Here is a 25,246-nt window from a genome sequence, read left to right as displayed (position 1 = left end):
GTTCGATTCCTCACTACTCCACATGAAGCCAACTGGGTGACCTTGGGTCAGTCACAGCTCTTTCAGAGCTCTCAGCCCAAAAAATAAGGGCTAGAACTTAAGACTGCCAGACAGTCTTCAGATCTCCTGACTATACTACACACTACACATACTGGCTATACTACACACATTGCCGTAGAATAATTAATTAACTAATTATTCTGCCTGATTCTGTCCTATGAAGAATCATCCGGGGGTACAATTAAAATGCTGTTACGTCAGTAGCAGCATTTTAATAGTGACCGCAGATAGTGTGTGGAAAGCGTGGCAAAGAGTAGGCAGCTTCAGAGAATGATGGCTCTAAATCAACGCTGGGGCAAGTATGCCCTGAATACTAATTCCCAAAGAGAACAGTTTACAGTGAATCAAATTGTAGGTTTAAATGGTGAACAGTTGGAGTGAACACTGGGCGCTCGTCAAAACAGAAAATATAATTGCTTTGTCAGCTATAATGAGGAGCACGGGTAAGTTCTTAACGTCTTGAAGTTACTTGCTAAAAAAGAGGAGATAATGTTCCTGTTAATATGTCTGCATTGCTCCGCAAACTGCTCCCTTTGGTGCCTGTTTGAAAGCATTACGGATAAAAACGAGCACTGTAATAACTCATGGTGAAAGAAAGAAGCCTAGGTTGGGTGGAAATGCTTTTTCTTTCTTTCTTTTGTTTTTAAGGTTTGGCTTGAGCAACAAGTTTGACACAGAATTTCCCTCTGTTCTGACAGGGAAGGTAAGTCAGAGTTTGTACCAACTTTAATCTAAAAAGCGTCTTTCCCTTCTACTGGTTGTATACTTTCGTGCTGACAATCATTCTTCGTATCAAATGCTGTGGACCTAAATGCTTTTATTTGCAGACATGTTCACTGATCACAGGAAAAGCTACATTCAAGTAAATCTGTTTAGGAGCAGGGTGCCCCTTTGATCCACGGCAGGTTTCTTGAAGCCTGTCAGCCATTTTACCCTACTGAAATCCACATCACTGTAACTCTCTGTATTCTTGGTGCTGGGGGGGGGGCAACCGTGGGAAGGCTTCTAGTGTCCTGGCCCCACTGGTGGACCTCCTGATGGTACCTGGTATTTTTGGCCATTGTGTGACAGAGTGTTGGCCTGATCCAACATTGGCTTCTCTTATGTTCCCTGTTTCTCTTAATATCTGGGCTCACGTCTGATAACAAGGCATGCCTAGCATATCTGGTGGCCAAGGACCTGTACACTTTTATCAACATACAGCGCCTTGCACATTTGAAGCACCTTTGCAAATGTTAAATGATGGTGCTAGTTTTGAATCGCCTACTGGGATAACTGAACACGTTATAGAATTGTATCTGGCATGCTTCTTCCCTTTGATCCACTGACCGTTTCTTTTTTCCTTCATGCCGGACAATGTTTTAAAACATTCTAGCTGACGGTGTCACTTGCGTGGCAGCGTTCTTAAATGACATGGCAGGCACAAAAAGAAATGGGGCTCCTATTTTCTGGTTCCTGTTCTGATGACTCAGCTTTGGCCAGTTTCTGATCGGAACAGAGTTACAACTGTTGACTTTTGTTCCTGACCGTATCTGCAGAAAAGGTGCCTGGCTCTGACTATTGTAGTGCAGCCAATAATCTTTCCTACACTTCTGAAGTAATGCCCTAATGCAGTGATTTCCAGGGTTTATTTGCTTCATTCATCACCCACCTTTCTCTCTGAGCCTCAGTGCAGATCCAAGAGGGCAGCCAAATAGTATGGGACATGCAATAGACAATGCAATGGGGTAAGCATTACAAAAAAACAGAAACAATGCAAAAAAAAAAAAAATCAGACATGAGGTAGCATAAAAATGCAGAAAATGGAATTATAAAAGTAGAAGACAACACAGTAAGACCATAATACATAGAATAAGAGTGTAGTGCACTGTTCCCTTTATAAAAGTGTCCTCCTGAACCATTTCATTATACTACAGCCTTATGCTGCGTAAAAAGGAAGACCCTCCTGAACAATCCTGTTTCATACTGTGTGGAATGAAAGCAGTGCAGGAGCCTTCCCGGACCTCCTCGGGCATGTTGTTCCACCAAGTGGGAGATGCAACAGGGAATAATTATGCAGGGGCATCTGTTGGTCTTACCCATTTGCCGGATGGCACCTTCAGAAAACTTTCCTCAGAATGAGAGTCCCAGATTTCTGTATGTGATAACCAGTAACTTGAATTGAACTCGCTAACTGATAGGTAACCAATGGAGTGACTGTGGAGTGGATGTAATATGCATACACTGCCTAGCTCCTGCTAGCAACAGAGTGGTGGCGTTCTGGACTCACTGGGGTTTCCAGGGTAACTTCAAGTTTAGACCTATGTAGAGTGCCATACCATAATCTCATTTCTAGTCACTGTGGCATGGATCCATGTGGCCAGATCAGTAGGGAACCATCTTCCGGACTAAATCAAGGTGGAAGAAAGCCGCTCTACAATCTTTTTATGAAATTAGAAATGTTGATGAAACAGTTATGTTTAATTAGATAGATGATCATTTTCAACGAGAGTTAACTTGTGTTTAAGTTTAAAGGTAAATGTGTAAACGTATGTATGATCACCATCTCTTGGGTTTTTAGAGGGTTTTCTTTACTTTCTCCTATAGATGTAATACCCCTTCCCTGCATTTTCTGTTTGTAGCTTTTAGTGTGTAGTTATTAGAAAATGCAATTAAAAAACATCCCCTTTGGGGGGTACAAAAAAAAAAGGTGGAAGAAAGCGTTAAGCCACCGTTTTCGATGCTTCTGCCGCACTGTACCCCTCAGAGTGGAGGGTCCCCTTGCAGTATTCCGTTTGCATCTTTCTGCGCCTGTATATGGGCAGAGGCATCATCCGAAAGGAGGTTCCTTCCTGTTGCAGTCCACCTGCAGCTGACAGGTGTGGGGGAATCCTTAGAAGCATTTCCAGTCCCTGAGCTGTGCAAAAGAAAGCGTGGGATGCCAGGAGTGACTGATGAGATGGGGTTGTGCTGTAGTTGCCAGAAAGATGTCTGTCTGTCCAGAAGCTGGTCCAGAACATGTTTGTGGAGTGACGGCTGCCACTAACTGAACTCAGGGGCTTCTGCGACCAAAGCAGGTACATTGGCCCATGTCACCGAACTACAGCTGCTCCTCTCTCTCTCTCTTTTTTGGGTGAACGTCTCTCCCCCTTGCAAAGCATTGACCCTGGAGAAGATCTTTTTTTCATTAAGCATGGGGCTTTCTGGGGTTGCAGATTCCTGTGGCATTTCCACTCAAAATTTGGAATGTCATTAACAAAATATTTTATTGTAACCTTTTTAACACCCCATTTTGAGAGAGTCTGTGTAAAACTAAGGAAGACACGTATGCAGCCCCTGGCTTACGTGCTGAGCTCTGACTGGGGTTAGCATTTATTTCTCTCATTCCAGTTTCAGTGATTGTCCCGTAGACGGTCGTTTCTTTGCTAGGGTGTTGTCAGATGTGTTAACGAGAAAAGTAAAAATGCGGCCCATCATGGTGCTGTGAACAGACTGCCGTTCCAGATTCATATCTCTGCTTAACTATAAAGCTTGGACCGGTCAAATTAGCCTTCCTCACTAATTTTATTTTGTTACCGAGAGGCAGTATGTTCCGCGGGTTACTGTGTGGTATCCACTCAAAATTTGGAATGTCATTAACAAAATATTTTATTGTAACCTTTTTAACACCCCATTTTGAGAGAGTCTGTGTAAAACTAAGGAAGACACGTATGCAGCCCCTGGCTTACGTGCTGAGCTCTGACTGGGGTTAGCATTTATTTCTCTCATTCCAGTTTCAGTGATTGTCCCGTAGACGGTCGTTTCTTTGCTAGGGTGTTGTCAGATGTGTTAACGAGAAAAGTAAAAATGCGGCCCATCATGGTGTTGTGAACAGAGTGCCGTTCCAGATTCATATCTCTGCTTAACTATAAAGCTTGGACCGGTCAAATTAGCCTTCCTCACTAATTTTATTTTGTTACCGAGAGGCAGTATGTTCCGGGGGTTACAGTGTGGCATTTGTTTTGGGGTGGCCTAGCTTCAAATTCTCACTCGTGCATGAAGCTCAGCAGCTGGCCTGCACTGGCCATTCTCTCTCTCTTATCCTAACCAACTTCACAAGGTTGTTGTGAGGATAAAGAAGATGAAGAAGAGACTGAATTTATACCCCGCCCTTCACTTGGAATCTCAGAGCGGCTCACAAACTCCTTTCCTTTCCCCTCCCCACAACAGACAGCCTGTGAGGTAGGTGGGGCTCTGACAGAAACTGCTCTTTTTCAAGAGCAGCTCTGACAGAACTATGTCTTGCCCAAGGTCATCCAGCCAGGTGCCAGTGGAGGAGTGAGGAATCAAACCCGATTCTCCCAGAGTCCGCGCACTTAACCACTACACCAAACTAGCTCTCCATAAAATGGAAGAGGGGAGAACCCAGAGCTTCTTGGCAGGGCTGGATAAAAATGCAGTAGAGATGATGAGGAAGGACACGTTTGTTTTTATTATAGTCCACCTTTCTCAGTGAGGCACAAGGCAGATAACATAGCGTGAGTCCAATACAGTCAACAGGATGGGGGCATCCAATAAACAGTGCAACAGGGTTGGGACTGTGGAAACCTGGAACCCACCAGAAATCTGAGACAGAGCTGAAAGAAACCTGATAACAAAGCCTAAGCATTTAAACGTGACATGTTAACCAATGCAGAAGTTACACAGTAGGAGGAAACTTGCAACAGACACTAGTATAATCCACCGTTCCTGTCGCTTTACCAAAGCATCTTTCATAACCACTTCATCGCAGTCCAGTGCTGTTGCCTGTGTAAGGAAGCCCTCTGGAATCATTCACTTCTGCCTAGCTTGTGGAACGTCAGGAGAGCAGGAGCCTCCCTAACCTGGGCAGGGAGGCCATTCCAGAAGGGGGGGGGCACAGTGGAGAAGGCACATGTATGGGGGAGAGAGAGAGAGAATGGCACTCACCTTGGGGAGGGAATTTGTGGATCTCTGTGCATTCGACGGGGGGGGGGGGTCATCCACCTGCCCTTTTAAGTGGTATTGTCTGCCGCCCACTCATCCTCTTGCGCTTGTAGATCTGGCCTTGCTTTGGGCTTAGTAGGCGAATGCTCCAGGCTGAACTGGGACACCTGGAAGAAGTCACAAATCAGACAGGAAGGGCAGTGATGGGAGTGACAGATCTTTCAGCTATCCTGAGATACATGACAAATTACTTTCTAGATGGCCTGGAGCCTTTGTGTGTTGGGTTGTCACTAGGGCAAGGTTTTGCACTGCCTGGAGATCTCTGATGACTCCTAACAACATCAGGCCTTATGCTTTGCCTCATTGGGAGATAGCCTGCTATTTTAATGAATGAAAGGCATCTGCAGGGATTAAGCTCTGTTCAGTATGCAGTATTCTCATGCTTGAGTTGACATGTAAATGTACAGTAGAACTCTCTGGTTGAGAGAAGCATCTTATTTTGAATGCAGGCTTGGCAACTGTGCACGGTGGTACCTTTATGCATCCCAAATTTAAACCACTGAATGAATCGCCACAGGTGGTGTGGTTTTCAGTACAAGGATGGGCCTATATAAAATATAATGAGAATTCCACAAACTTTCCCCCCCATTTTATTAAGCCTTGAGCTCAAAGTAAGCTGTTAATGGAACAGTGGATTTCTTCAATATGCCGCTGATCTGGTAATGATGGTATGCTCCCTTTTGTACTAGGGAAACTGGCTTAATGTGACTGTTTAAGATAACTAAACTGTAGTGCCTTACTGTTGCATATAAGGGAACTGGGGAGAGGGAGAAACCTAGGTTGAGAAGAGCTGTCCGTTTGTTAAATGAAAGCAATCTTGGTATGGAGTAGACTACAAAAACTTAAATCAGTGTACTGAAACTGGTGTCCTGTTATACCACGTGGCTTCAAGAGGCAGTTTGTTAGTGAAACAAAGTTTGAGTTCAGTGGCACCTTGTAAGACCAACAAAGTTTATTTAAGGTGGGAGTTTTTGTGTGCATGCACATTTCCTCAGGCAGTTTGTTAGTGAATTTGTTAATAGCTACTTAAAGGATGTGCGTCCATAGATGTTAAAAGTTTGCATATTGCAGAAACTGAAGAATTAACATGGCTAATGTTAGAAATACAGACTTGGCATCTTTTTAATAATGCTTGGGATAAGTTAATGGAATTCTAGAACAGTGATTAGATAATACTAGCAAGATTCCAAGCCATATAATCACTACAATGTGGATCACTATTAGGCCTATTGAGAATAGATGTATTTCAATGATTATATTAAGTTCGATTAAAGTGTTTCCTTTAAACATTTAAACTGCTGTGTTTTTGTGGGCACTGATAACACAGCATAGTTTCCTGAATGCCAAAATGAGACAAAAATATTAGGCCAAAACGAGACAGAATATCTTGAAAAGTTGTACAGGGCTGGATTGGGGGTCTTTTACTTACCTTTTCTGAGCACATAATCAGTAAGTACATAATTATATCAGTAAGCATGTGTTGGAAAGAATGTATGAAAAGAAAAGATGCAAAGTAGGAGACAAACCTGAACAACAACCCCATAGCACCTTTCCCCTATTTTTAACCTTATGGTAATTATTTTTTAACAAAACACGTAATCTGTTTTTAATATCCCCAGAAACTCTCTACAATGGGAATATCCCCGGATTATTTAGCCCCCTTTTCAGATAAACAAGCCTATGCTATTATTAAACAAAGATTTCTTGACATCAAAAGGCAAGAACTTAGGGAATGCACAGCCAGCAGATGCTCCCCAAGCAGGTTGGGGACTTTTGACACGGGCTCTACTGCGAAGTATCTGTCAAGTTTAACAGCCCCACATCATTGCAGAGCATACATGCTTGCACGCTTTCATGTTCTGCCATCAGAGGTGCTTTTAGGGAGGTACCGCCAGATACCATATGTACACAGACTTTGTCCTTAGGGCTCTCCAAAAGATATAGCATCCACTACACACACCATACTTCATTGCCCCCTCTATAGGGATATCCGATCTCGTTTTATTACTCCATTTCTAGAGGGTAAGAGCTGGCACTCTGATGACTCAATTGCTCATTTCCTTCTGTTTAATTCTAATTGCGAAATAATGGAGGCTGTTGCAAAATTTTTATATTATACAATCAGAAGACGAGGCTTGAATAGCCAAGTGTAAGTGACTGATGCATCTTAGTATTTCCCCGTATTTCCATGATGTTTTGTGCTTTCATGCCAATAAAGGTTTTGTGTGTATGTGTGTGTGTGTGTGTGTGTTTTGAATAGCTTTGCTCATCATATGTTCATCAGTGTTCCAAAGGGTGACAGGCGCTCGGATAAGAGAAGGCTTGTTCTTCGCTCCGGCTTTCTGCTGGAGAAGGAAGACAGGTCCCTTCTCATGATCTTAAATCCTTGTGGCTTCCATTTCCCTCTCACCTGGAGCAATCCAGGGGGAAGCCCGGCTTCCTGCGCGGCTCTTAAAACACACAGGGGCTCTTTGTAGGGAAATTGGTTGGCAATGCAGGGAAGCAGAGGTTGTAAACCTTACCCTTGGTATTGTGATTCAGCACAAGGTGTGATTGATCGGGCTGTGATCACAATGGCCAAAGAGGACAGAGCCGGGCCTGCTGGGCTTTGCTTGTTTTCTTCCACTCTTGTATCCTGTTGTAAAATATTATGGCCCTTCCTTCCGCCCTCTGTCCATTTTATGGTGTGTGGGGCCTGACAAAAACTCTTTTTAGAGTGTGGTCTGGGGTAGCTGCTGTTGTTTTCCTTCCTTGGAGCCAGACAGATTCCAGCCTTCTTAAGCTTTTGTTGTGCTGCAGGCCGCTGTTCTTGTTTGCTTGTTCTTTGAGGGCCATCCCGTTACCTTACAGCCCCCCCCCCAAATCCTTCCAACTTAAAAGGCCCCTCCTTTTGCATTCCAATGCAGCTGCCCTGTTCCTGGCTAGCTTAGCTCATGCTTTGGATAATTTGCCAGTTCTTCATCCTGCAAGGTAAGAGACATCTGTTTCTGGCAAGATTCCTTCATTGCACCTCTGGTAATGGTGGGCCTGGAAAGCTGCTCTTGATAGCAGCCGGATGCACACAGACAACAGAGTGAGGTGGAATCCCCAGGTGACAGAGAGGACTGAGTATATAGGCTAAAGAAAAGGTAAAGGTTCCCTTGCTCGAAAGCAAGTTGAGTCCGACTCTAGGGTTGCGGTGCTCATCTCCGTTTCCAAGCCGAAGAGCCAGCGCTGTCCGAAGACGTTTCCGTGGTCATGTGGCTGGCATGACTAAACACCAAGGTGCACGGAACGCTGTTACCTTCCCTCCGAAGTGGTACCCATTTATCTACTTGCAATTTCTTGCTTTCGAACTGCTAGGTTGGCAGGAGCTGGAACTAGAGACGGGAGCTCACTCCATCATGCGGCACCCAGGTCTCGAACTGCCGAACTACCGGCCTTCCACAGCCTGCAGTTCAGCGTCTTAACCACTTGAGCCACCGCAGCTCCTACGAGTATATAGGCTACTGGTCAATATAAAGGCAGCCCCACTCGATCAGACCAAGGATCCGTCTTGTCCAACAACCTGTTTCAAACAGGGACCAACCACTGGGAAGCCAGCAAACGGAACGTGAAGGGGGACACCTCCCGAACACGGAGCTTTTCTTTTAGCCGTCTTGGCTAAGGGGTGGCAGGCAGTGTTCCCTCTAAGCCGAGTTAGTGTGAGCTAGCTCACAGTTTGTTAGCCTCTGGCTCACACATTTTTGTCTTCGCTCAGGAAAGATGGCTCCAGAGTAAACTAATTTATGCAGCAGCCAAATTGCTCGCTCACAGCTTTAATGCCAGTAGCTCACAAAGTAGAATTTTTGCTCACAGGACTCCACAGCTTAGAGGGAACACCGGCAGGTAGACATGTCACGGGAGTAGCCATTTTTCCAGCGGGAAGTATCTGCGCCAGTGTTCCCTCTAAGATGAGTTAGTGTGAGCTAGCTCACAGTTTGTTAGCCTCTGGCTCACACATTTTTGTCTTCGCTCAGGAAAGATGGCTCCAGAGCAAACTAATTTATGCAGCAGCCAAATTGCTCGCTCACAGCTTTAATGCCAGTAGCTCACAAAGTAGAATTTTTGCTCACAGGACTCCACAGCTTAGAGGGAACACCGGCAGGTAGACATGTCACGGGAGTAGCCATTTTTCCAGCGGGAAGTATTCTGCGCCTCAATAAAGGGCGTCCGTGGATCCAAATCATTGGTTAAACCCAACCCAAATAATATTTTAAAACAGTACAGCTTAAAAGAGCCAATGTAAAAACACAGTCAGTGTTTAAGAACAAAAGTAATCTAGCCTCAGACATAGAGTGGGCTGGGCAAGAAACCTCAGCGCTTATATGCTGACTTTCCTCTTGAATGAGGGCAGATGCGCATGTGTTGCTCCCACCGGCAGTCTGAAGCAGTAGACGCCTACCCCTTCGCTGCCCGGACCCGGATGGCCCAGCCTAGCCCAATCTCGCCAGATAACGGAAGTTAGTACTTGGATGGGAGACCACCAAGGAAGTCCCGTGTTGCTAGGCAGAGGCAGGCCATGGCAAACTACCTCTGAGCGTCTTTTGCTTTGACCTGGATAGCCCAAGCTAGCCCAGTCTCATCATACCTTGGAAGGTAAGCAGGGTGGGCCCTGGTCAGTGTTTGGATGGAAGGCAACCAAGGAAGCCCAAGGTCCCTGCACAGAGGCCGGCAATGGCAGCCCACCTCTGTTCGTTCCTCTCTTGTCTTGAAAACCTGAATTCGGCTGTGACTCAGTGGCACCTTTCACCAACCCTTCACTTCTGCTGCATGTGCAGACTCAGGCAGCGTTAAAATTGTTGCTAGCAAATTGCTTTTTTACCCCTTTTGCCCCTTCACGGATGATCAGATCTGTGTTAGACCTCACGTTCTTGCTCTCCAACAAGGTCTTTTGTGTAGGCGGGAGTCTGACCTATGGAAGTCAGCGCGCTCTTTTCCCCTGGATTGGCTTGAGAGTTTCTTATGCTCCTAAGCTTGCTGCCACAAGGGGAGGGGGCTGTTCCTGCAGGCTTCCTGGCCCCCGGCCCAGCTGCTTCTCATTTGGAACCTGAGTCTCTCCCCTGAGCTCCATGCGTTGCCTTTGTATGCCTTGAATTTTCCACCGCAGCTCCGTGTGCTGCTGAAAGGCTGAGAAGTGATACAGGCAGCTTCTTGCCTTGTGATCTTCTGAAAGTTTCCAAGAAACCTGGCTTTTCACTACTTTCCTTCTTGTTTTCATTGTTACTCTGGGAACCAGATTATAAAACCTTTGGTATCCAATTTGTTTTGAGGTTCTTTGTTCAGGTTTGAACAGATCTTAGTTGCTGGATGGATGGCATGTGCTGTCGAGGGACAGCTGACTTACGGGGACACCACCAGGGTTTTCAAGGCAAGAGATAACAGACTGACTTGCTGCATAGCGACCCTGGAATTCTCTGGAGGTCTCCCATCCAAATACCGACCAGGGCCGACCCTGCTTAGCGTCCAAGGTCTGACGAGATCGAGCTGGCCAGGGCCATTGAGGTCAGGAGTTGCTTTGTTGTTGTTGTTGTTCAGTTGCACAGTCGAGTCCGACTCTTCGCGACCCCATGGACCAGATCACACCAGGCCTTCCTGTCTTCCGCCGTCCTCTGAGGTTTGCTCAATTTCATGTTCGTTGCATCTATGACACTGTCTAGCCATCTCATCCTTTGCCGTCCCCGTCTTCTTTGACCTTCAATCTTTCCCAGCATCAGGGTCTTCTCCAGTGAGTGCTCCCTTCTCGTTTGGTGGCCAAATGAGTTGGAGTTGCTAGGTATTCTTTTAATTCAGAAACATATTTAGGAGGCAGTCTGGTCAAATGGACTTTTTAAGTTCCTTGTTTCCCTCAGGGAAAGTGTTAAGGATGCACTTAATTCTGGCTAGATCATACTGCTGGGAATAAAGTAATCTCAGCGGAATGTGCGGAGAGACAGTGTGAGGCAGAGGTCCGAGTTTCAGACCAGTTCTGGGAAGACCCAGGCTCAGCCCCACCCACTCTGCCTCAAAGTTACATCTACTGTTCCTCGCAGGGTGGTTGTAAGAAGAAGACGTGAAGGAGAGCTGCATGTGCAGCATAAGCTCTTTCATGGAAGGGTGGCATAAAAATTGAATCGATGCATTTTTTGTGGCTGGAGGCGGATTTATTTGCCTTTGGTATAAAGGTGTAGGGCACTGGAAGAAAAAGGTTTTCCATGGGGAAACTGGATTTCCAGTGCAACTGAGAGTGAGCTAGGCTGGCCCTGCAGGCTAAAGGCATCTGGGACCACCGGCTCAGAGCTATCCTTTAAGGTGCCCCTGGACTTTGGCCTCATTCTGTGGTCATCATGACTGCGGACACAACGCTCCTTTACACTGTAGCCTCACAACTCTGAGAGACCATAAGGCTCCTTAGAATACGGTTGCCAACTCCAGGTTGGGAAATTCCTGGAGATTTGGGGCTGGTGCTTGGGGAGAACATAAGAAAAGTCCTGCGGGATCAGACCAGTGAGGGTCCATTTAGTCTAGTATCCTGTCTCACACAGTGGCCAACCAGTCCCTCTGGAGGGCCAACAACAGGGCAGAGAGGCTGAGGCCTTCCCCTGATGCTGCCTCCTGGCTCTGGGATTCGGAGGTTTAGTGCCTCTGAATTTGGAGGTTCCCCTCAGTCACCATGGCTAGTAGCCATTGATAGACTTATCCTCCATGAATCTATCTAGTCCCCTTTTCAAAGTGTTTATTCCTTTGACTGTCACTACACCCTCTGGCAGCGAGTTCTACTCTTGAGTTCTACTATTGGGGGGGGGGAGATGGAGGTTGTGGAGGGGAGGGAGTCCATCTGGGTATAAGGCCCATGGAATCTGCCCTCCAAATCTGCTGTATTCTCCAGGGGAACCAATCTGCAGAGTTTGGAAATAAACTGTAATTCCAGATATCCAGGTCCCACCTGGTGGTTGGTAACCCTACCTTATAAGGATAACAAGCAGCTGTGGTTTCTTTCCACCTTTGCGGTTGGGATCCTTCCTTACGAGGTTCAGAATGGAAGGAAGAATGCTGACCTGTATGGGTCACTTCAGGAAAAGGTGCTGATGTCCGGGGGGGGGCGGGGGGGGGAAGCTCTTTCTGCCCCAGAAGGGGTCAGACTCCTCCTGTGATTCTAAAGTTCCATAGTGTTTGATGCCTGTAGCATCTTTTTTCCCCCCAATAAGTGTTTTTTATTTTGAACAATATCTACAACAGTACATTCATAACATATATTGACGCTATGCAATAATCAACTTTCTCAACCCTTAAGAGCCCTTTGTAATAAGAGTTGTTTGGAATCACTTCTTCTTCTGCTAGATAGTTCACCACTGGGAACCAAGTTGCTTGAAAACTTTTTTGGTGAGAGACAATTTTACCATAGCATCTTGAAGTAGTTTCTCTACTAAATGGCCAGCCGTCAAATGCCAAATGGAACACTTAAATTGGCTCTTACAAGAAGCGTTGGTTTGTTATTTAAATGGAGTTCAGTTACTTGAAATTTATTTTATTCTATAATAGTGTTTGCAATATATTCCTCTCTGCCTGATAGGCATTGAGCGTGTGAAGTTACAAGATCCAGTAGAATTACAATTAAGATGCATTTGTGTGGGTGGAAGACACCAGCAAAGACAAATAAATAAGTTAGGGGGTGGTTTTCTTCTTCCTTCCCTCCAGTTATCTCGGGGTGACGTAAAGAATTGTAATCTACTGCTGCCATAAATGCTTAATTTTGAATAGCCCTGTGAGGGCCCCAAGAACTTCTCAATAAATAACTAAAATACATTAAGCGGGAGTTTCAGTTTTGACTTGGATTATGTTCTTGGGCCTGGAGCTTGTATATGAAAACTTGACCAGTCTAGGGATGAGTGTCAGACTAGGGTCCGGGAGACCCAGGTTCGAATCCCCACTGTGCCATGGAAGCTTGCTGGGTGACCTTGGGCCAGTCACTCCCTTTCAGCCTAACCTGCCTCACAGGGTTGTTGTGAGTATAAAATGGAGAAAGGGAGAGTGTTACAGGCCACTTTGGGTCCCCATTGGGGAGTGAGGCCCCCCAGCGTGCGTGTCACTAGCAAGTGACGTGGGCACGCTGGGCACACTGGGGACGGGGCCACGGCCATACAAGGGAAAACTCTATGGTTTTCCCTTGTATGGCCGTGGCCCTGCCCCCAGCGTGCCTACGTCACTTCCGGGTGACGTGCACGCTTTGCGCTCGCGCACTCACCCGACGCCGGCCGGGAGCCCCCCCGCTCCCGGCAAAGAATTATTTGGCGACCCTAGGCCAGGCATAAGCGAAGTAAATGGATGAATAAATAAAGAGTGACTGATGCTGAGCTAGGGGAGTCACTAGTTCTCTGCCAGCAGGGGACCATAATATTTCAGGATGCAGTCATTCCATCCTGTTGATCATTGGCACCACTGACTAAAGATTGCAGCTCCGCCTGTCCTTCCAGGCACTGTTGCAGTGTTCTGTCACCCCTTGACTGTTTGTTTACAGAAGTAGGCGGGACTCTCAGACAAGCTCAGGCTGTGCATAGTTGGAATTATCCATCTGGAATGTTTGTCTTTTAAAATAAGGTGCTTTTCTTGTGCGTACAGTCTAGTGACGATCTGTATCTGAATCAAAATTTGAAATGAAATGAAATGAATAATATAGGTATTTAAATAATGTTAGCAACATGTAAACAATGACTGCAAAAGAACACAAATATGCCACGTACAAGCCTGAACCATGTGTAAGCATTTGGTTTTTTTCTACGCTTCATATCCCACATTTAGGCCATCTAACATGATTGATTTGTAGCAACTACAGCCATGACAACTATAGATACATTTTAAAAATCCAAAATATAGCACTGAATTTTTTTTTAAAAAAATCATCTACTCCATGTCACTGACTCATTTGCTGTAACATCTCCAGGAAAGGGTCACTTTATCCACCCCAAAAATCAAACTCTCAGCAATTTTGGAATTGTTGAAAACCAGCTTATGGTACCCACTTTTGTAAATAGCATTTGATTAACCATATGTCCCTCATCACGCAGTGCATGAAGGAACATAACTTCAATAGTACTGGGCCATATTTTTCAATCGTAAAAACGCTTGATACACTTATATACAAATCACAGTTTAAAAACAAAACAAAATACCTCAAGAGAGCTGCAAGTATTGAAAACGCCAGGTGTCTCTTGGCATTATGACATCTACAAACCACGGAAAAGAAACAAGGAAAATAAAATGTTCCCTAAAGAATATTCTAGCCATGAAACTCTATAGTCAGGGGAAGAACCCCCTTGGCTCAGTGTCAACAAACTAGTTCATCTGTCCACACAGAAAATACAGGGAGCCTTAACACTTACTAGAGACAACAGCCACTTGCTAAACTTAACTCAGCATAGCAGAAAAATATTATATCATGTCTGCAGTTAGTGCCGATTACCTGATAGAAAACTCTTATCATCTATATTTTTATTGTTGAAGGCTTTCACGGCCGGAGTTCATTAGCTGTTGTAGATTTTCCGGGCTGTATGGCCGTGGTACCTGACGTTTCGCCAGCGGCTGTGACTGGCATCGTCAGAGGTATATCTAATAAGCAATATCATAGGACTAGGAAATGCAGAATTTGGAAATGGAGCTGTCGTCTGAACGAAGCATAAGTATTAATCATGACACGTCAAAACAATGTGGAATGTGGTTTCACATCAGTAGAAACATGGTGCAATTTCCTTGGACACTCAATTATGATGTAGCCCTATTTCCTTTATAAAAATTAAAATACTGCCCCTGATTGGGTTGTAACTCTTTTTAAAACCCAGAATTGTGCTTAATGACCCCTGGAACATTTTACCTCTGTTCTATACGAAATAGGATCTCTCTGTTTTTGATATTTTAGTTGTGTTTCATTCCCAATATGAATTCACCATCCCTCCTCCCTTCCCCCTCCCTTTCTTTGCAGGTTGCCCCTGAAGAATTCAAGACCAGTATCAGTCGTGTAAATGCGTGCTTAAAGAAGAATCTCCCCATCAGTGTCAAATGGCTTCTCTGTGGCTGTCTGTGCTGCTGCTGTACGCTGGGATGCAGCTTGTGGCCTGTTGTGTGTCTTAACAAAAGAGTAAGTAGGCAAATCGAGGCAGTGGTCTTATCGAGAGGGGCCTGCAGCTGACCAGGCGCCTTAATTTCTGAAGTGGTCAAGGAATGCAGCATTTCTCAAATTGGGTGTCACAATAAATAACAAGACTGAATGCTCTTATGAGTCCGTGGTACCCATCTAGAGAGGAGGCTTCACACTGCATTTCTGCATGACTTCCTAGGTTGCATCTAATCTGCTTTTCCACTGATGAAAAGGCGAGGAAGGGAACTGGGTGAGAGTGAAAAAGCTGACTGGATCGAATCCGGCCACTTAAGTTAGGGAAAGGCTACTTGAGGGGGCGACTGGATCTGTCCCTGTGTTTCCCAGATGTGCTCAGAGTCTCCTTCAAAACTGGACTGCAGTATAAGGGGAGAAGAGCTTATGTACACAGCCCAGGGCCATTTTCCCAATCTGAAACTATTCCAGGGAGCCACTGTTTGCCCCTTGGGAAAGCTTAATGTGTAGCCCATCAACAGCAAGTTCCACCAACAGGTCACATAATAGCTCAGGGAGTGTGTAAACCCTCTCTCCCTATATACCATGTTTCTGAACTGAGTCAAGAATAAAACCCATGTAATTTAACAGTGTTCCGTGCGCCTCAGCGTCTAGTCATGCTGGCCACATGACCATGGTAACGTCTTCGGACAGCGCTGGCTCTTCAGCTTTAAAACGGAGATGAGCACCGCATCCCTAGAGTTGGGTTTGACTAGCTTTCTAGCAAGGGGAAACCTTTACCTAAATTAACTAGATATAAGTTTACTGAGTATTCTTCATGGAACATAAACATTCTCAGAATATAACACATAAACACCCCCAAAACAGTCCCAATCATATACTTGCTGAATTCAAAATGTTCATCCAGTTACTTCAATAGTCACAGTTTCAAAATAGTGGGAAAATCCTCCATGGTTATGTCCACAAAGCAAAATGTGTACGAAGTAGCTTAATCATAGTCCAAATCCAAATAAAGTCAATCAGATAGTAGATGCTTAGATTCCTTTGAACTCCTTCCAGAACTACATCAAGTGTTGATATTCACACGATCCAACTAATGGGCAGGCTAGCTGAACATGCACCTTCCTCAAAGACTGCTCATCTATACTAAACCAAGCACACATAAACATACATAACACCACCAAACCACATACCAAAAAGTTCCCGGAATGAATATCAATTATAAAACTTACCACCATTACATATCAAACTTTATCAATCCTGAGAACTAACAGTGCCTAAAACAACTGTTGTTGTTGTTCAGTCGCACAGTCGAGTCCGACTCTTCGCGACCCCATGGATCATCTCCCGCCAGGCCCTCCTGTCTTCCGCCATCCTCTGAAGTTGGCTCAATTTCATGTTCGTTGCATCGATGACACTGTCTAACCATCTCATCCTTTGCCGTCCCCGTCTTCTTTGACCTTCAATCTTTCCCAGCATCAGGGTCTTCTCCAGTGAGTGCTCCCTTCTCATTTGCTGGCCAAAGTATTTGAGCTTCAGTTTCATTATCTGGCCTTCCAGGGAACAGTCAGGGTTGATTTCTTTGAGGATTGACTGATTTGATCTTCTTGCAGTCCAAGGGACTCTCAAGAGTCTCCTCCAGCACCATAGTTCAAAAGAATCTATTCTTCGGCGCTCGGCCTTCCTTATAGTCCAACTCTCACAGCCATACATGACTACTGGGAATACCATTGCTTGGACCATGCGTATTTTTGTTGGCAGGGTGATGTCTCTACTTTTTATCATGCTGTTTAGGTTCGCCATCGCTTTCCTCCCAAGGAGCAGGCGTCTTTTAATTTCATGGCTGCAGTCACAGTCTGCGGTGATCTGGGATCCCAGGAACGTGAAGTCTGTCACTACTTCCACGACTTCCCCTTCTATTTGCCAAGGAGTGATGGGGCCGGATGCCATGATCTTAGTTTTTTTGATGTTGAGCTTCAAGCCCACTTTTGCGCTCTCCTCCTTTACCCTAATCAAGAGGCTCTTTAGGTCCTCTTCACTTTCAGCCATTAGAGTGGTATCATCTGCATATCTGAGGTTGTTGATCTTTTCCCCAGCAATCTTAATTCCCGCTTGTGATTCATCCAGGCCAGCATTTCGCATGATGTACTCTGCATATATATTAAATAAGCAAGGTGACAGTATACATCCTTGTCGTACTCCTTTTCCTATGCTGAACCAATCAGTTGTTCCGTATCCGGTTCTAACTGTCGCTTCTTGGCCCTTATACAGGTTTCTCAAGAGACATGTGAGGTGGTCTGGTACTCCCATCTCTTTAAGGACCTGCCATAGTTTGTTGTGATCCACACAGTCAAAGGCTTTAGCATAGTCAATGAAGCAGAAGTAGATGTTTTTCTGGTACTCTCTTGCTTTCTCCATAATCCAACGAATGTTGGCAATTTGATCTCTCGTTCCTCTACCTCTTCGAAACCCAGCTTGTACTTCTGGCAGTTCTCTATCCATGTACTGTTGAAGCCTAGCTTGTAGGATCTTGAGCATGACCTTGCTAGTGTGTGATATGAGTGCAATTGTGCGATAGTTTGAACATTCCTTGGCATTGCCCTTCTTTGGGATTGGAATGTATACTGACCTTTTCCAATCCTGTGGCCACTGTTGTGTTTTCCAAATTTGCTGGCAAATGGAGTGCAGCACTTTAACAGCATCATCTTCTAAGACTTTGAATAGTTCAGCTGGAATACCATCACCTCCACTAGCTTTGTTGTTACTAATGCTTTCTAAGGCCCATTTAACTTCACATTCCAGGATGTCTGGCTCGAGGTCTTATGCAACTGAGAAACATTCAATCCACACAGGACCTCAGCCCCTATTAAATCACTCCATTAGTTATCTCCAGCTGTGTGGCTCAGTGCTCAAACTGTACTAATTAAAGAGACCGAACAGTACTGATACAGTTAGAAGCCTTAAAATCGTAAAACAATATAAATACATTTTAAAATAATCCAACATGCCATCAACATTTCTTGTTGATCTATTCTTAAAAAACAAGACAACTCCATGCTTGAATTCTGGAGGATTTTTCTGCTATTTTTCCACTATTTTGAAACTGACTATTGAATGAACACTTTGGGTTCAGCAAGTATATGACTGGGACTGTTTTGGGGTGTTTATGTGTTACATTATGCAAATGTTTATTTATGTTCCATGGAGAATACTAGTTATATTGCACAGGTTTTATTCTTGGTTTGCTATATTAATTTCCCTGTTTCTCTCTTGTTTCTTCCTGATCTGAATCAGGCCCACACGCTTCTATGAAGCATGGAACTCCTAGACCACGTATGTGGCCTGCGGACTGACCCAGGAAAGGTGTACTGTGTAAACTGCCCCTGAGTTTAGCAAACTGCAGTGCAGAGGCTCATGAGAATTGCCTACCCTTGTAGAATATTGTCTGTTGCATCTCTGCGTCAGTCTCTGCTGTCCATTGTATCTCTGCATGATTTTCTGCTCTGAGTCAGTTCTCTTCCCATGAAGAGGTATACTCGGGTCATTTCGTAGAAAAGGAGGTGCAGGAGCTCATTAGCATAACTCATTAGCATAACTTATTTGCATATGCCACACCCCCTGACATCACCGGAAGTGTGTCAGAAGGCAACACCCACCGCTCAGGCTCCACTGGACTCTTTTGGATTGCTAGCTATTGGCCGGGGGGAGGGGAACATGAAGATCTGTCCTCGCAGAGGAGGGAGAGCTTGTACCTGAATAAAACTTGGTCTTAAAGGTGCCACTGGACTGTTTTGGACCAACGGGCTGGGTGCGCGCTCTGCAACTTACCTGGCTGCTTCTTGCTGTGAATGAGGGCTGCTGGGAGCAGGGGGTGGGGCTTGTTGCATGTGCCCACCCCGTGGGCTCTTTACTGCCAGAGCTCTGCTCCTGTGCGCTCCTGTAGGAAATGACCCCTGGGTATACTCAAAATAATGACTTCTGTAAGAATGCATTGGAGGAGGCAGGAAATGCTCAGTCAGTCAAGCAATCCTTTCTCTTGCACAGTCTAACAATAAACCTCTTTGGAAGGCAACTCCAACTTTTAAATCAGAAAATAAATGTCGGTTTGACGCTTTCAGAACACCTAGCTGGTGTGTTACAAAGCTGTGTTAATGCCGACCTCATGCTTTTTATCACTGCCTTGACATTTATCCCATGGCAAGAGGGAGTTGTGGTCTGGGCAGCTGATGCTTGGCTGGGCCTTCTTTTATGGGCCCTCAAATACAGATTGTCCGTGCCCCCCCCCCCAGTTGCAGCTCTGACGCAGGGAGGAGGATGCAACTCAGCCGCTCCTTTAACTCCCTCTGTGCCAGCAGGGCTCGAAGGAACATGCCAGTGTGGAAGCCCCACTTCACCCCTTGTAGCTTCCCTGCAGGAGGTGAGAGATGACCCCTGTGGCCTTGGGGTCTCCCCTTTTCCAAGGAGGGGATGCCCCTGGAGGGAGCCAGCAGAGTGACGGGAGTCTGGGTGTCCTTTTAGCCCAGTTGTATTGCCAGGGCTAAAGAAGAAGAGGAGGAGATTGGATTTATACCCCATGGCCCTTCACTACCCGAAGGAGTCTCAGAGCGGCTTGCAACCTCCTTTCCCTTCCCCGCCTCACAACAGACACCCTGTGAGGTAGGTGGGGCTGAGAGAGTTCTGACAGAAACTGCTCTTTTTTTTCAAGAACAGCTCTTATCAGAACTACGGCTTGCCCAAGGTCATCCAGCCAGGTGCAAGTGGAGGAGTGGGGAATCAAACCCGGTCTTAACCACTACACCAAACTGGCAAAACAACAACAATAATAACAACAAAATCTACCCAAAGTGTCAGGATTCCATTCCTAAATTGGGGGAGGCAGCTGCACGTGCCTCTTGTTCTCTGGCCCTGTGTTTCGTGTGTCATACTTTCCCTGGAGCGGAGCAGTGTTGCTTCGTGCAGAACCTGATGGTCTTCGTCTGAGTCACGAACCAGTTCCCTGGGTCCTGTTTGAAACAGGGAACTGAACCACAGTCTGATATGATTCTGACTTCCTTTTCTAGACGAGAAGATCAATTCAGAAGTTGTTAGAATGGGAAAATAACAGATTATATCATAAGGTAAGCAAAGGAGAGGCTTTGCTGACTCTCTTCTATCTGCAGATCGCATGCTGTTATTTTAAATTCTTGGGACGTGGTTTGCTTGAGGATGCCTGGCTGGGCCGTCGTTTCAGAGGGCGGCCGTCTTGGCCAGCTGTAGAAGAGCTGGATTCAAGTCCACTTAATGTGATGTGGGAAGTTCAGATCAGCCAAGTGTAACAGGTATAACCGGTGTTCCCTCTAAGCTGAGTTAGTGTGAGCTAGCCTCTGGCTCACACATTTTTGCCTTAGCTCAGGAAGGAGGGCTCCAGAGCAAACTAATTGATGCAGGAGCCAAATCACTCACTCACAACTTTAATGCCGGGAGCTCACAAAATAGAATTTTTGTTCACAGGACTCCACAGCTTAGAGGGAGCATTGGGTGGAACTAGATTTATTGCTGACGTACTTCATAAGGCCTCAGCCACCTCACACAGCCGTTCCCTGGCTCACCTCAGTCCTACTCCCCAGCAATGACTAAACTAAGCCACTAGGAGGCAACACTAAATGTATAAATTGCATCTTCAAGACGGACAAGATTTTCAGGGAGTACCCTTGCTGATGAAGGGAGCTCTGACCCTCAAAAGCTTATACCCCCAAAATCCTGTGGGGGTCTCTAAGGTGCTGCTGGACTCTGATGTACCTGATTGGTGGGAACAGAAACTAAGGGCACAGCAATACATATAACATCAATACAAAGTGAAATGCTGCATAAGTTCACACAAGGAAATTAATGCTGAAATCCAATTTCCATGTTGTTTATAATTCTTGTATTTCAACAGGTGGGCATCATCCAGACACCAGAGTGTCGACAAGATGTACAGAACGGGACGAACTTCTCGAGTTTTGCCGTTCGTTTCGAGAACAATCTTTATCAAACTTCAATTTCCAGTGGTCCTTTCACAGTCTAATACTGTCCATAGCGAAATAATAATGGTTGGAAGCCTTCCTGAATGTTTGGATACCTTAGTGGTGAATTAGACTGTGAAAGGACCACTGGAAATTGAAGTTTGATAAAGATTGTTCTCGAAACGAACGGCAAAACTCGAGAAGTTCGTCCCGTTCTGTACATCTTGTCGACACTCTGGTGTCTGGATGATGTCCACCTGTTGAAATACAAGAATGATAAACAACATGGAAATTGGATTTCAGCATTGATGCTACCTGATTGGTGGACCAGACATTCTTCTGTGCGGCCTGCAAACTCCCATTAAGATTCCCAGAATCACATCTTGTATTGCATGCCAGAAAAAAAGAGCTTAACTCTCCCGGCTGTGGAAAGCAGTCTAACAACAGAGGAGTCCACAGGGTGTAGTTGCTAGAAAATACCTATTGATTCTCCCATTGTGGAGGAGGGGGGCATATTACTTGGCTAATGGAATGAAATCCTGGCATTTGAGTATTTCAAGCTGACCGTGCCAGGGATCCTGCTCATCCGAGCTTGCCAAAAACACACAGCTGGTTGGAAGGGAATTGGCCCTGCTGGTAAAAATCATGTGCAGATAAACTATGCCGATTAGCTGTAGGCTGCCAGTTTGTGAGAAGTCTCCCACGTGACCCTGAATGCCTTCAATACCACCTGCTCCTGCAGTAGGGAAAGTAGTGTGTACCAAAAGGAAAAGGGTGGCAGGCTAGAGGCGGGAACACGACAGTCATTTCTAGTTCACAATCAAAGAGAGACGTATCAGCACGTCCTCTGTTACATGGTGCTAAGCTGGCTGTTGAAGGAAGAGCTTTAACGAACACAGCCAGAGCTTTGCAGCAGTTTCACCATCCTGAAGGACAATCTGTGTCCCTAGACGAGTGTCATAAACAGATCCCTGGAACAGTCATAGAAACAAATGGTCAGAGGAAGGGTTTGCTGCCAATATCAATTAATGTCAAATGTTGTCAATTATTTCCCAGCTCGGTTTGCACTGGAAGCTGAGTAAAAGGAAATGTGAAACTAGCAATATGATGGAGTATGTAAGTATTTTCCATTTTTTAGTCTTTGGCTACAAAAAAACCCCTGTTTTTTCCACTGGACTGATTGGTCATTTCATGGTATTGATTAGTGAAGAGTGGCTCAAAGGCTGCAGTCTTCTTCACACTTCTTGAGAGTCAGTCCCATGAAATTAGCAGGACTAACGTTTGAGTAAACCTAGAGAAGCCATCCAGAGAAATCCAGTGGGCAAATTTCTTATCTCAGAGGAGTTTGACATGAGCACAGTGGTCTGTATGCAGCTAATGGTGCAAATGGCTCTTCCTCTTAAGCTGACTATTTGTCCTGTCTCGGTTATTGTACTGTAGGTATCATGCGTTTGCTGAAAATGCTCTTTAAATAAAGGACCATTTGACGTTTGAGAACCTTAAGAGCCATAGAACCAAATGCTCTGCTGCAACTTGTCTTCATCCTTTGTATAGAAACCTGAAGTGGCCTCCTAGCTGTTGGGTGGGTGGTCACCCATTTTACCCAGGGGCAGTATAAATGCCTCCCTCAGTTGAACGGAACTGACTCCCACTTCTTCCTGCCTTTTTCTGTGGGGCTGTCTGCCCTGGTTTACTCGACTCTGGAAAGTAAATGCGATCATCATGAGGCCAGAGAGACAGCTGGGCAGCCCACCAGGGCTTTTAGAATTGCAAAGATCTCAGCTGTTGCTTTTAGGTTTTGAATCAGTAGCCCTTGTGTTTGCAGAGAGCTAGTTCAACTCACGGTGACTGTCAACACACCTTCCTTCACCACCGTCGTAGCTTTTTATTGTTATCTGATTGATTTCTTATTACTCTATCATTGATTTTCTAACAAAAACAATTCCCTCTTGGAATTCTTGGTTGAGGAGCCAGGGTCATTCCATTATATACTTTTAGCTGTGCTGGTGGGCTTCAGTGCTCGAATGGCTTCCTGTCCCTCTCGGGTTGTCCCCTTAAGAGATGAAAACTGTCTTTGAGGATTCAGGGGAAGAGACCCTGCATGATGTGGAGTGGAGAAAAAGATCTAAAGGCTTTCTCAGGCATATTTCATCCCGGCATAAAATCCAAAAGCATGCCCAGTGTTCTAAGCGCAAAAGAGACGACTGTGCCGGTTAATGTATCGTTTTGTTTTGTTCCCTCTTCTGCAGGTAATACTAATAGAATTCTTACCAAAATATCCCATATTTCGGCCCGACTGAGGAGCAGCGTTACTTTCCGTGTTACCTGTCATTTCCTACCTGTAGTGCCTTGTAGGGGATGTTGGAGAGAAGATGGTCTACTTTGCCGTGATATTTTTTTTAAGTGTGTACTTAGGTAGAATATCTTCTTTGCTCTGTTACTTTCTTTTGTTTTAAGAAGAAAACAATTTGCACATTTTTTTATGTTCAATAATGAGGCTTGTATGCGCACTCCGGTTTGGAGGGGTTTTTTATACCTGTAATGATAAAAATTGCCACTAAGAATATAGTCTCAGTGCTGCTTGAAGGCTGGCTCTGAGCATGCTGCCTTATTAGTTTCCACGCTCCCAGTCAGTTTTCCACCCTGGCTCAGCAGCACCACGTTGTGCATCAGATCCAGGCGCCACACTCTCCCTTCAGATGCTTCAGCAGAAACGGTCAAGGTTAGCTTACAACAATCGGTAAAACTTGTATGATAATCTGCTTGCATAAGGCTTGTGAGGGAACTGCACTGGTCATCTCCTGCACTTGCAAGACCACTCAGTTTTTCATTGGGGGTGGGGCGGGGCGGTGGGGGGGTGTCGGTTGCTTTACACACAGCAGATTTGTAAATAATTGCTTCATTGCATAATGTAAAGTGTGGTGTGATGCCAAGGTTTACAAAATGTAATATAGCTCCTATCGTTTTGCCAACTGTTACGCATAGTTTTATGATGAATGACGTCTGTAAGCCTCTTTCCAATTGTAGAGGCCCATTCATGTGCCATTTTCTTGTGGCGACGCCATGGACTTCACTTACTGAATGTCAGGCTCAGGTGCACTTTGGTAGGAAATGAATGGGGGGAAATGCGTCCCATGTTTCTGTGGCTGGAGGCGTGACCATAGCATCTGGAAGCCTAACTTTAAAGAGAGATATGTATGTATGTATGTATGTATGTATGTATGTATGTGGAATCCAAAGAACCATAAACCGAAGCGGGAAGGGGGAGGCTTGTGTTTCTCACCAAACTGTTTTTGCAACTGTGAGGACTTTCAAAAGCGGTTTGAGATCTGGCCCAGGGGGTGGGGGTTGGGGGTCTGTTCTCTAAGGAGGGGGGGATTAAAATCCCAGTGGGCAGGCTTTGGCGCCTTGTCGCAGACTAACGGGTGTGGGTTTGTTTGTTTTTACTTTAAAGGCAAGCAAACTTAACTCATTTGCCCGAACGGTTACAATTTAATGGGAATCGTTGAGGCCTTTCCCCACGATTGATCATGTTCCTTAAAAAGGCAAAGGGTATTCCACCAAAACCTGAGCAGAGTATACTACTGAAAGGGCATGGCAGATTTCGGAAGTGACCAGACGATTCATTCAGAGTCCGGTGGGAGCACCTGTAAGAGCAACAAAGGCTTATTCAAGGTATGAGCTTTCGTGTGCGAGCACACGAAAACTCATTCCTTGAATAAGCCTTTGTTGCTCTTACAGGTGCCCCCACCGGACTCTAGATTTGTTCTGCTGCTTCAGGCCAACACGGCTGCCCACCTGGATCTACGTTTCCAGTGTTGTCCTGTCCCCAGCCGCTCTGGCCTAAGCAGTGTCCTTGAAGGCACACTGAATTGATCCTTCTTCCTCTGCCTGGTCTTAATTGTAGGATTGATTTTGGGAAACTGCTTGAAGAGGATGAGGACTGCAGTGGTCTCAGTAATGCTGAGCAACCCAGGGCACTTCCGTCCAAAGGGTCTCTAGCTGGGATTGCGGGGGGTGGTGGTGGCGGTGGATACATAACTGGGCAGGCCCAAGCTCCTCAGTAGTCTCAATTGCCTCCGTATTGGAGGCGAGGAGAGCCAGCGGCCTTTGCCAT

At 45.5% G+C, this 25,246-nt stretch overlaps 1 protein-coding gene across 1 annotated transcript; it reads left to right on the top strand.

Moving 5' to 3' along the window:
* Nucleotides 1-333: 333 nt before the first annotated feature.
* LOC107121837 (cysteine-rich hydrophobic domain-containing protein 1) lies at nucleotides 334-23,942 on the top strand. Its single transcript, XM_015424840.1, has 6 exons — nucleotides 334-359; nucleotides 709-763; nucleotides 15,017-15,172; nucleotides 20,206-20,262; nucleotides 22,186-22,245; nucleotides 23,379-23,942. Exons 1-6 carry the CDS (start codon nucleotides 334-336, stop codon nucleotides 23,427-23,429), a joined length of 405 nt encoding a protein of 134 aa, XP_015280326.1. The 3' UTR covers nucleotides 23,430-23,942.
* The last annotated feature ends 1,304 nt before the right edge of the window (nucleotides 23,943-25,246 follow it).

This window comes from Gekko japonicus, unplaced genomic scaffold (genome assembly GCF_001447785.1).
Source record: "Gekko japonicus isolate JY-2015 unplaced genomic scaffold, Gekko_japonicus_V1.1 scaffold1114, whole genome shotgun sequence".
Taxonomy (NCBI): Eukaryota; Metazoa; Chordata; class Lepidosauria; order Squamata; family Gekkonidae; genus Gekko; species Gekko japonicus.
Note: the sequence above shows the minus strand (reverse complement) of the source record. Positions and strands in the feature narration are given on the sequence as shown.